Source organism: Emydura macquarii, unplaced genomic scaffold (genome assembly GCF_026122565.2).
Source record: "Emydura macquarii macquarii isolate MOO-44397 ecotype Brisbane River unplaced genomic scaffold, CSIRO-AGI_Emac_v2 contig_1253, whole genome shotgun sequence".
In the NCBI taxonomy this organism is placed as follows: domain Eukaryota; kingdom Metazoa; phylum Chordata; order Testudines; family Chelidae; genus Emydura; species Emydura macquarii.
This window is the reverse complement of record NW_027131390.1, coordinates 21,380,901-21,393,334: the sequence shown is the minus strand read 5'-3', so window position 1 is coordinate 21,393,334 and position 12,434 is coordinate 21,380,901. Positions and strand designations below refer to the sequence as shown.

The 12,434-nt window shown below is 43.2% G+C and overlaps 1 protein-coding gene across 5 annotated transcripts in view; it reads left to right on the top strand.

The window, feature by feature from the left end:
- OPHN1 (oligophrenin 1) overlaps positions 1–12,434 on the top strand; it is a 116,663-nt gene that overhangs the window by 74,697 nt on the left and 29,532 nt on the right. For all 5 annotated transcript variants that reach the window (XM_067548317.1, XM_067548316.1, XM_067548318.1 and 2 more), the window contains 5 exons: positions 214–318; positions 1,874–2,003; positions 4,246–4,346; positions 6,869–6,960; positions 10,394–10,472. In XM_067548317.1, the coding sequence (XP_067404418.1) occupies positions 214–318; positions 1,874–2,003; positions 4,246–4,346; positions 6,869–6,960; positions 10,394–10,472 (507 nt within the window). The remainder of the gene's footprint in view (positions 1–213; positions 319–1,873; positions 2,004–4,245; positions 4,347–6,868; positions 6,961–10,393; positions 10,473–12,434) is intronic.

Sequence of the window (12,434 nt, the reverse complement as noted above, 5' to 3'; positions counted from 1 at the left end):
TATGATCAGATGATACTAGGAGGTGTATGTATAGATTACACTTTAAAAAAACCATTACCTGAGAAATTTGATGGCTGTTATTAATTTGGTTTGATTGTAAAGATCACACCAGGTTTGATTTAACTAAAACTGTTATCTATTCCCCCTTTTGTCTGATTTTATACTACTGTCTTTGAAGCAAAGGCTAATCCATCATTTTTCTTTCCTGCACAGGTGTTGGCCTTTCTTCACAGCCTCTTTACATACAACAACCTGACAGTTGAACTCACACAGGATTTCCTCCCTTATAAACAGCAGCTTCAGCTCAGCCTGCAGAATGTAGGTTCCTGTCCAGCTGCACATGCTTTCATATGCTCGCTCTCTGTCCTGCCATGCATCTAAATACCTCTGGCATAAAAAACCTTTTCCATGTTTTTATGCAAACCCTTGTTTTCTTGCTGAGAGGGATGCAAAATGCTCTTTCCTTCATAAAAATGCCTTCTGTCCATACATTTCTTTTTTAGAAAGAACAGCCTCCGGTATATTTCATAGATTTAGGGCCAGAAGGGACTATTGTGATCATGTACTCTGACCTTCTGCATAACACAGGCCATAGAATTTCACTCAGTAATTCCTGTATCAAACCCATTGACTTGTGGTTGAGCTAAGGTATTTCTTTTAGAAAGACATCCAATCCTGATTTTAAAGATTTCATGCAACAGAGAATCTACCACATCCAGCTGTTACAATGGTTAATTACACTGTGAAAAGATTTGTACCCTTACATGGCCCACAGTCATCGCCCGAGGAACAAGAGCTGTAAAGTTGTGCCAAGCCCTGTGTGCTGCTGAATCCCTTTTAAGTGCACTAAATGAGTTAAACATAATACATTTTAATATTATTTTGAGAGGTGACATGATTCTGTATAACCAAAATGGTAGAAAACGTTGCAGACATTCTCAACGTGCATGATTATTCTTACTGTAGGGTTGGAGCCAGTGCCCCAAGTTAATGTGTTTGTTGTAAATTATGTGTACTCTGTAATGATAGCTCAAAGCAGGATTTCAGGTGCCTCATCCTTCTGGCCTTAAAATGTTCTTTTATGATCTCTGCATATTAAAGAACAAAAAGCTACCCTCAAACATGACACCTTACGTTCCTCAGCCACTGTGTTGCCAGCTCCATGCATATGATGTTCAGCCTTGACTGTCCATTGATCATTTTCTGCTAGTTTCAGGGCTTGGGGGTTTTTTGGTGCCATCTTTTCAACATACATCTGATTATTCCCACAAAAGTTGCACCTCCATCACTAGCCAGTGACCCTCACTGTCTGACTAATTCAGAGGGTCTCGCAGTCATAAACACACGCTAGGCTGTTTATCCTTCACCAAGGTGTGCATTTATTTCCCTCTTACATCCCCATAACATGCAACACGGGCTTACGGCAAGGACAGGTTTCCCTGCAGCCTTCACTCCCCAGCCAAGGCTCACCCCCTGAGCTTCCTTTTGAGTTCCACTCACGCTTTCTCCTCATCCGTCATTGCTTCCTGTTTCCTCTCCTTATATTCTCCTCAGTTACCTTGTTAACCCAGTGACTGCCGCCCAGGTGCTCACAATCCTCTACCAAAAAGCGTATCGTTGCCTTCAGTTGGGCCTGCAGCCTTCTCCCGGTTGTAGCGCTGTCATTGATAACACCCCATCACAGAGCGTGTTGCCATTTTGTGCATGCCGACAATGCATTTGTGCATGCCCATTGGACGCTTGGGGGCCAGCTACCAGATTTGTACATATGAATGTGCGAGAGTTCTCAAAAACTGAGACTGAACATTGGGCCATAAATATTTGACTTATGTCTTGCTCATGTTCAAGTGTCATTCTTTTGTTCTCTCACCAGACAAGGAATCACTTTTCCAGCACGCGAGAGGAGTTGGAAGACCTAAAGAAAAGGATGAAAGAAGCTCCCCTGACCTGCAAGCTACCTGGGCAGTCGACCATAGAGGGTTATCTCTACACTCAGGAGAAATGTAATGGCCTGTGTACAAATCTGTATGTGTTAAACAAGTGTAGGGGCCAGCTGTAGGTTGTACAGTTGCCTAGCTATGTGTCCCAACTCTAAGCTTCATTCAGCTCGCAGGCAGGGGTCTGTTTGTATAGCTATTATAGCCATGGGAGATGTTTGTATGGCTGTGCCTTAGCTGTTGGTGTGCTAGTCACTGAAACAGAAGCAAGTGGGTTCATATCTCCCATCCGCCTTGTAGCTACTGCCTTACATACCTGATCGTGAACCAGTGCAGTGCAGTCTTGATATGGCTGTGGAAGGCATTGTTACAAATACGATCTTTTAGCTGAGACCCTTATGCAAGATGCTAATTGCCTTTTCTCTGGTGACTGTCCGGATTAGATTTAATAATCCATTTTACGGATGGGGGACTGAGGTTCGGAGAGATTAAGATTTAGCCATTCTTTGCCAGAAAAACTTGATACCCTGACCAGTCCTCTCTCTCTCTTAATAAGGAAGGGTTCAGTGCCCGTCTGTCTCAGTGTGAGCTACAGAATGGCCTGCGGTACCACTACTGGTATCTAACTCACTGCTTCGTCCAGTGCTGGAGTCTTCAGATATTCTTTCACCCCACTTCTGGCCATGTTAAGGGTTTGAGTGAGTGGTAGTATTTGGACCTGTCCAAATTAATAAACTGATATATTAAAAGCATTCCAAGAGCAGATATCCAGGGCAGGCATATAGATGAAAAGGCCTAAATGTATCTTCTGCCTTTGGGGCTGTGCTGAGGAGAACAACAGTTCAGTGCCAAACAGCTTTGCAAGCATACAAGAGACAGATAAGATGTTTTTTTTATGTAGACAGTGCTCCTGTGGAAATGTGGCACTTTGTGTCTGAAACACAGTAGTTCTTGTACTCTGAAAGACAGAAGAGCTGTTACATATAACATGTAGGCCAAAGCACATTCCGTTCCTTTGTTCTTATAGTTGTTCATATTCACGACCTGCAAATACATCAGTAATGCTCTGACATTTATAAGACAGGTGTCACATTTTTCTGGCCACTTAAGTCTTCCATCTCACATGCTTTTCTTCCAGACAGTTCACACAGTTCTTCCACTTGTTGTCCAAGTTGTAATACTCCCACTTAGTGCATGTGATCATGTCTCTAGTTGCTGGGATAAAAGCCTACTACTTTCTGACAGCTAACAGTTGGTAGGGGCCTGTGCTGAAGGCTGCGTTTCAAGCCCCTGCTGCTAAGTATTGTGTTTGTATATGCATGTGGCAGTGGATTAGTTATATAAGCACAAACATTGACAACTTTGCAAGCTCAGGTCAGATTCCAACCAGGGATGCCAGTATGCAGGATATTGGGTTGGGGTTGTCAACTCTGTAAATGGCCCATTTGATATATTTATGTAAACAGGCAAATATTGGCTACTCATAGAAGACTGTTAGCTACTCTTGTGTTTAAAAAAACCACACACGCGTGCACACACACACACACAGTCATTTTAGACCACAAGTAAATGTTGTACATTCCTGCATGAGAATGAACTATATTGACTGCCTTTAAATTCGTTTCCTATAAATTGGTTAAAGAAACAACAAGTTGTATGAAATATTTCAATTGGTACCTTGGTTCTTTAAAAAAAAAAAAAAAAGTTGAGGCATGTTAGGAACAAAGTGGTTCAATTAAGACAATGGAAGAAGAGTGGAAAATAAATTGCGGTATAACATAAATATAGATTTAAGATGATATTTTAATGTGCTGTTGTCTTTATTCTGTCAAAAAAAGTTGTCAGTAAAGTAAAACCAGGAAAAAACAGTAGTGTCCATTTTAAATCAAGCAAACATACAACTCCCCTAGTGTACTTCTTGGCCTAGCTTTGCCAATCCTCTGGTTTGCCACGTTACAGCTGCACAAATGTCCTTTCATCAGCTTTTTCCTTCTGAGGAGGCTGGTGCTAACTTACCTAGTGCTTGCTTTCCTCCCTCATTACTACTGCTTCTGTCACTGGCAATGCTGCAAGGAGGGCTCCATGTTTTCTTGACTGTCTGTACAGCAACTGGCACAATGGAGCTCCCTTATTATTGCTGTTTATTATTTATATTGAGTTAGAGCCTTTGAGCCCCAATCAGGATCAGAGCCCATTGTGCCAGGTGCTGTACAGACACACAGGAAAACATGGCTCCTGCCCTGAAGAGCTGGCAATCAAACTAATGCATGCTCTCTATTGACTCTTGACCATCTTTGTATTTTTGTAGGGGCATTGGGCATATCTTGGGTGAAATATTATTGCCAGTATGAGAAGGAGTCAAAGACGCTAAGGATGACTCCCATGGAGCAGAAGCCTGGAGCTAAGCAAGTGAGTGGATTCCCTATAAGAGAGATCTCTGCAAACATTGACGCAGTCAGCAGGTTCTGCCTCAGTTCCTTGTATTCTGGCTTGTTTCTTCTATGGGGAAGTACGAATATAAATATCCTCTGTAGAGCAGGTACATTTCCTCCCTATTGTATGAAGCAGTGATGTACACAAGTCCAGTTTTTAAAAAGTATTAGTAGTTAATTTAAGTGCTGGATTGACAGCTCTGGAGATAGAAGAGCCCTTTGTAGTCACAGAACAGGGATACCACAGACATACAAGTAAAGCTTCCCCTACCCCCCACAATTCCTTGAGCACTGGTGATCTGTAGGAGCCACCCCTGCCAGGGAAAAATAGTTCCAATTCCATGGCGTGGATCAGCCTGGTTCCTCTGCTGAGATCACCAACATCAGTGTCAATTAATTCCAGTTGTGGTAGTGACTTTATGAAGTGAACATCTACCCACTAAGAAGGGAGCTGACGCTCCGGGCTCAAGCCCTTCGTGTTCATTGCATGCCTTCCCACACGCCCTGTTAGCTATTTTACCTTCTACTGCCTTCAGCGTGTAATTTACATGTTGATCAGTCATATAACTTAAGCCACTCTATTCCTGACTTGTCAATTTGGGCAGTGATGCTTCATACCTAGAGTTCCTCAGGCTTTGCAGCACAGGAGGCTGGCATGTTTTCTCTAGCAAACCAGTTGTGAACACATGGGGTTTTCTTTCAGAGAGACAACCTGACTTGCACCGATACCTCGGATGATTGTTTACAGCACTTGAATTAGCAAGGCTATTTGAATGCTTCCATAATGCCCTCTCTTTGCCAGCCCCTGTTAAGGGACCCTTTTGTTCTGAGTTACGGATTCTTCTCCTCGGGAATTATTTGCTAAATAAATTGAAGATGTGTGTGCGGGTGGAGAGGGGGGGGTTAGAATCTTTACAAAATACTATAAAACAACAATTTGGGGATTTTTTTTCATCCTCACAGATTTTTCAATACGTCCCTCAGCCACTGTCTGTCAGCTTTCTGCTGTTGCTCAGTGTGCAATAGAGAGTGTAGGGTGCAAGGCTAAATAGACCATGGCTGGCCAAAACACAACCAACGAGTCAAACAGAGTCTGTGAAATTCTTCTGCAGTACGGCTCCCATCCATCCTCATCTTTGCATAGGGTTATAGCCCATGGAAATGCCAAATCCTAGCATGAAATTTGAGACTTCATAATTCCTGCTCTTTGGCAACTGATTGGTTGCCTGTTGCAACAATAAAATAAAATCTTTTCTGGAAACCCCTAGGAGAGTGAAGTTATCCAAAACATTGGCTAGATGGAACTATTGACATACCTATGTAAATATGCCTGGCAAAATAATGTTAAAGTAGGTAGGGGCTTGTAAAAATACAGATTAATATCCCTTCCAAACTTGTACAGCCCACTGTGCCAATAACACGTGTTCTCAGGGATCCCTAGGTAACCCCTGGCAGAATAGACCAACACAACTTCAAATGGAACCAGAGAGTGAATGCTCTTAAAAACCCACCCAAGGGCCTACAGTATACACATAGTCATAACCAGGGAGAGAGAAGACAACACTGCGAATCACTTTTGGTTCTTCTTGGTCCACTTTTGCCAATTTTTTTTGCTTCTCATCCAGACTGTAGAACACAGAGGGCAGCCGATGGTGGGGAATTCATTCCAGATTTGCCCGTCAATGGCTAGCTTATCATGGGTTTGAAAAGCTACTGAAGCTTCACTTCATGGCTTCTGTAAAGTCATAAAGACCCTGGGAAGGGTCTATAAATGGGCTGCAATTTACTTTTGCCAGTTGATAATTAAAACCTGGGGCCAAGGCCTGCCCCTACAACACAATAGATTTCATTAAGGTTGTACTGCTGTAAATGAGGATGGAATTTGCCCGTAAAGTTTTACCCACATGTTTTCAAAGGTGTTTTGCAAAGCTATCTGGTCCGTTATTGCTGTTGCTAGTGATTTGATATTTTATGTGATGGTAGCACCTGAGAATGCCAAGCAGGAGCTGAAGAAGAGTGCCCTGTGTAGTTTGAACATTTGACTCTCACCACCAAAAGTTGGCCCAATAAAAGATATGCCCTCCCCCTCCTTGTCTCTCTCATTTCCTGGGACCAGCCTGTAGCAGCCGTCCTCTAAAAGGGTTTATTTTAAGCAACCTTTCTGGCACAAGGCGTATTAAAATAACAGTTGCTAGGATTTTTAGCACCTGTTCACACTGTAATCCTGTTAACCGCGTCATTCATTGATATTGTATGCAGGAAGCCTGTTTTAGGAAGCCATTCATCTCTATCTTGGTTGCTGCTTTGTGGAGTGGTGAGAGGGACCATTTGCTATCATGTTCCATCTGATTAGCATGGCTCACATTGGGATTACGCAGTCACTCCTAATGGTTCAACAGACAGTGCGGCATTGCCTTCCATCCAAGGAACTCGAGAAATCTCACCCTTACTGTATGCCGTTTTTAAATTTTGGCTTTAAATCTCTCTCTCTCTTTCTAGGGCACCTCAGACTTGACACTCAAGTACTGTGTAAGGAGAAAGACTGATTCTATAGACAAGAGGTTTTGTTTTGATATTGAGACTAATGAAAGGTGAGCCAGAGTGATTGCTGCTTTCCTGATTACTGCAGGTTTGAAAATACCAGGCCACTTTCTTGGTGTTTGGGGAAGGTGTGTTTGTTTTGCATATCCTAAAATCTGTTTTGGATGGGCAGGAAGATTATGCACCAGGGGGCAGCACTGTCCTTCCTTGTCCACAATCTTCATACCTCATCCAAAGCTCATTGAAATCAATGGAAGTCTTCATGTTGAATTCAGTGAGCTTTTTATTGGGCTTTCTAATACTGTGAGAGGCGGAGCACCTTCTAGGAGCTCTTGAGGGCCCTCAACGTCCATTGTCTTCAATCAGGATCAGGCCCTCATAGTTCCCCATGTATCGTTCACCTTGGGACATATATTATCAGTCATGCAGCTGGAGATTCTCTTCCTAGGTTATTTTTCACTTTACTCACTAGGGGCCTGATCCTGTTCCCACTGCACTCCCTGGAGGTGCTAATTAGTTACCCCGGGAGCAGAATCAGGCCTTAGGAGAATGAATATTGTGATGTCACACATGTTCTGTGAAAGCCTTGGTATGTGGTTAAGCCACAACAAAGGAGAAAGAGCTAAACTGCAGATTACTTTATCAGATCCTATTTTACCAGAGAAGGACACCCTGTTCAAAAATGTAAGACAAAAGGCAAACATTTGCCATGCTCTTTCAGCTTCTGGCATTCCCATTTAATTCCGAAATTCAGACTGATTTCTCCCCTTCCTGAATTAAGTCTCTTGTGCCTGCACTAAGTTGGAGTGTTATTAATTTGGGCATTTGGATCAGTAGGTTGTAAATTATCTTGAACTTTTAAAAGAAACCAAATGATTTGCAAATGATCAGAGTGACATGAGCAGGGTGACAATGCCTCAAGTTAATTTCAGGGATTTTGACTTCCTGGGGTTGTGGCCACCCTGGTGTTCCTGTAGTTCGTGTGTATTGGAAGAATGTGGGATGTAATACCATGCGGTGTTTTGAAATGTATAACAATGTGCCAAGTCTTTTGGTCTTTACTCTATATGGCAGGGTGTTCTACCTGCATGAAGGTGGAGGAAGACAGAAGGAGTTTAGCCCACTAATGAGAATAGAGAGTATGATTTAATGACAGCCGCAGGGGTTAATGTAGAGACGTTTCCTGACTGTGTCATAACTGCAGCAGTTTGTATTGGCCAGGCTTCTTGAACCTCTGGCCAGTTCCTTAGCATACTGAAGGGAGATGTGTTGGGGAGGTCTCCCCAGCACAGGACACAGAGCCAGTACTGTATGTCAATGGATAGTCTGTGCAGTGCAGGGCCGGGTTTGACATTATAGCATGACATGAAATAAAGTTCCACACTCAGATTTTTCTTATGAACCTGTTTCCTAATATATTGGCCAACATCCCCCCATGTTAAAATCATTTGTCTCTGTAACCCTTCCGTGCCTAGGGCAGCCACCTGAGAATGCCAAGGTCAGGGCAGGCTGTAAAAGGAGAGCAGATTCTCCCTGCACTGGTGGGTGGCACTGAAGCCAGACTTCCCAACCGCCACAAACTGTGCTTTTGATTTCCCACACTGGTTATCAAGAAGCTAGTATACCAATACACATAGCCCCCTTTACTGCATTCCAGTCTCTGGTTTCCCAGTCAGCCATTAGGTCCAGTAAAGAGACCAGTTATTTAAACTCTATGCTTTTTACTAAAAAGGTTCCTCCTGACCCCAAAGGGTCAGCCACAGTACCAGATCAATATGAGTTTGGATCTTACCCAAAATACCATGCCGCCAGCCAATCCTTTAGTAACTAAAACGAAAGGTTTATTATAAAAGAAAGAAACAAACCATAAGAGAAATGTTAAAGGGTCAAAGCAAATCAGATACATACAATGATTGAAAGTCCATATAAATCAAGTTTCTGGGAGAATTGTGAGTTGCAGGCTTGTACAGTTCCTCTGGCATACATCCAGTAGCTGGATGGGTCTTAGTCCTTCGGTTCAGTTGCAAGTGAGTTGATTCAGAGGTAGGTATGTGTCTGTGGCTGAACAGGAACAAAAGACAAAATGGATTCCCCAGGCCTCTGCCTTATATACCTCCTGGCCCTGGCCATCCTGTTTGTGGAGGCTTACAGGAACTAAAATGGAGTCCAGAGTCACATGGGCCAGTCCTGGTGACTCATCAGGTATATCTCTGGCTTCTCCCCCTGGGCCCCTTGCACCTGTGAGTGTCTTAATGGGCCATTAAGCAGGCTATTGTTCTGCAGCCATCCTGTCTGAGATGCCACTCAGACAGCACAATTTGAAATACTGATATACCAAACATATCTATAACTTCCATTACACATATAACGCATGAACATAAGTATTATCATCTTACTTAGCACATTATTGGCTTTCTAACAGTACCTGACATGGCATATCTCACATGAATTATTATGATTTTGACACACTGATGTCAAACAATCTACTAAATGCCCCCGCCCCTCCCCCCCCCCAGTCCAGCCAGTGTGACACCCCCAACGCGAGACTGGTGTAGAAGGGAGTAATCAGAGCTCCTGAATACACCTCAAGGGCCCCCCTGATCCAGTCAGCGTGGCAGTCTCCTCTCTAGGAAATCTACAAATAAAATAGCAGCTACAAACACATGGACCAAAATCTGCCCTCATTTATCTTAACTCCAGTGGGTTACTAGGGCATAGCCAGGCAGAATTTGACCCATTGTGTCATGCACCATAGTCTTTTATAATTTGGCTAACTGGATTGTTCACATGGGTGAACTCTGCACAGGGACCTCTTGAGGTCTGTATCTATAGTAGGTTCAGTCATACTGCCAGTAGCAGAGGTCCCTGGTACCTATCTCTCCTCTGCCCACTTTCCTTGTGTTTTTTCCCTGCATTATGATGCTAATGAGTGGAGAATAAGGTTTTAGGAGTTTCTCACCTGAAGCTGAGAGTTATGTCTCTAAAGTGCTTGGGGAAGGGGAGAGGAACAGTTAGCCTGACTCAGACCGAAATGATTTTTCAGAAACCACAAGACTTTGCAGTGTTAACAATTGAAAAGACATCAGAAAATGTAGTAGGCTAGTAGCTATGTGAACCAGATGGGGGAGAGTATTTCTGGACATGTTAGCCTGCATGGTTAATTCACTGCAGATAACTGTACAAAGACATTGTGAATTAGATGACTTAGAGATCTGTTTTGCTAGTGTGGTCAATACGTGTGTAACTTCCATTTTTTATGGTGCGTCCAACACTTGGATACTAATATTGTGATAGACACATGCTTTAGAAATACCATAAGTAGGTCAATACTTGGAATGATGTGTGTACTGATCTCCTTCAAGTGACACGTGCACTCAGTCTTGCTGAGTATTTAAATGGTCTCCAGAAACAAACTCTGTAAATCATGGATGAAATCCCTCTGTGTCTTCTTAAAAATACCCTTTGCTTTGATTCCCTGGACAGGGCTGGGACCATCACATTGCAAGCACTTTCGGAAGCTAATAGACGGCTATGGATGGAGGCCATGGATGGAAAGGAGCCTGTGAGTATTCAAAGAAGTGTTGTCTGATTTATAGATGTGCTGGTTAGCAGTGTCCTACAGTGGTGTAATTTCACACAGACGAATAGTAAATTGATAGATCGGTTTTGGAGAACTCATCTTTTAGGGTGTTCTTGTGAGATTGGGTATGTAATAATCAGCATCACTATTATTGTGTGGTCTGTAACAGAGATGTCAGTTTAGCAAGTGGGTACCAATAGATTTCACATAGTCATTCCAAGGATTGTTACCATATTGCCCTGTCCACTTGTATCCTTTGATTTAATGTGTCAGTTCTGCTGTTTATGCTGGCAGCAGGTGGACCTCATAAAAATATGCTTTGCAGGCATGGAGCGCTAGTGCTGAATCTGCCAGTCTTTCTGTTGCTCAAACAAATAGCTCTCAGATCTGTATAAAGTAATTTTTGCACTTGCCAGCGTAATTCCCCTGCTTGTAAGTTTCTTGTCTAAAGTTGTGGCAATCTGTGTGTGTGAGGGAGACAGACAGACAGACAGACAGACACCATAGATTTTTCCGATACTTCCTGTGTTCCTTCACTGGTTTCCTTCCTTTAATCGAAGCCCAGCATAAACTTCTCTGTTAGGGAGAATTTCCTGTCCGCAGAGAAAGCTACGCGCAATATGGCAAAATATGTTCCAGGCCCACTGATTGCTCCTTTTCCCTAAGCAGACTGGAATTACCCGATACTTCTGTAAAAAGACTGACACCTAACTCTGTGCTCAGAGTCCTAGTGTTGGACAGAGTAACTCAGAGCTGTATTGATGGAGCTGAATGTGCAGGTACTGGAGCTTATCAGATGGGCTGCTAGGTGCTCCCTACTGCAGCTGCTCACTACTGTAAGGAAGGGATGCATGTGAGAGCTTAATGTGAAACCCTTGTAATTGCATTTAACTGGATTCCACAGATTGAATTGCTTAGACTGGAAATACATAACACAACGAATGACAAACTAGCAGTAATAATTAGGACTTTGCCCTGACCAATTCAGGAGCATCTCTGGTTATATCAAGGGCTTTGTTAAAAATATTCCAAAATCCCAGACTTGCACTATTCTAAATGTTCACTGCCTCTTTCCATCCTTCCGAAAAAAATGGCTAATCTTATTGTTAAAGCACCAGATTGGAAGTCGAAAGAAGCTGGTTCTTCTTGACTCTGCCATTAACTCTTTGGGCCAAGTCAATTTACTTCTCTGTGCTTCAATTGCTCATCTCTAAACTCTAGGGGATGATACCACCCCACCCGCCTCATAGCAAAGTTGTGAGGCCTAATTCTAGAGGTGGTTGTTTGCTAATTACCCTCAGAACAAATCCTGATTTTTGTGAATTCAGTTGTTATTCCCAGAATAGCTCAGAACAAATTTTAATTTACAGAATTGTTTATTTGCAAACTATTCATGCTGTGTGGTTGATTGCTTAAGTCACATGGTATTGGTTCCACTACATGATTGGCTGACTGAAATTTTCTGAAACAGGAGACTAACAAATAATAAGCAATGTAAAACAGGTAGTGAGCAGCAAATGCTCGTGGTTTTTGTGTGAATATGGGTGCGTGACAGTGCACACCCACCTCTTGTGAGTGCCTCCTATCAGGTGAGTGTGAATCTGCACTCTCTTTCTCTCTCTTTTTTCACGGTGCCACCTGTTTGGCGGTTGCCCTTGTCAGGTAGGTCTTCAGTGACTCAGCCCTCCAGCCAAGGTGCACACAGTCAACATGTGAACAAACAAACTCCTTCCAGGGTAAAAGGTCCAATATAACCTGTCCTGTGCCCTCGACCATCTCTTTAGTCCGGTATAGAGCAGTGCCCCCAGGGCGTTCTCCCTGGAGACTCTTTAAGGTCTGCTCTTCACTTGGGTCTCTAAACAAGTCGTATCCTCTTCTTGGGGCTTAGGTCACCCTGCCAGTGGCCAGTGGGGGGGAACTTGGGCCCACCCACTACTCCGGGTC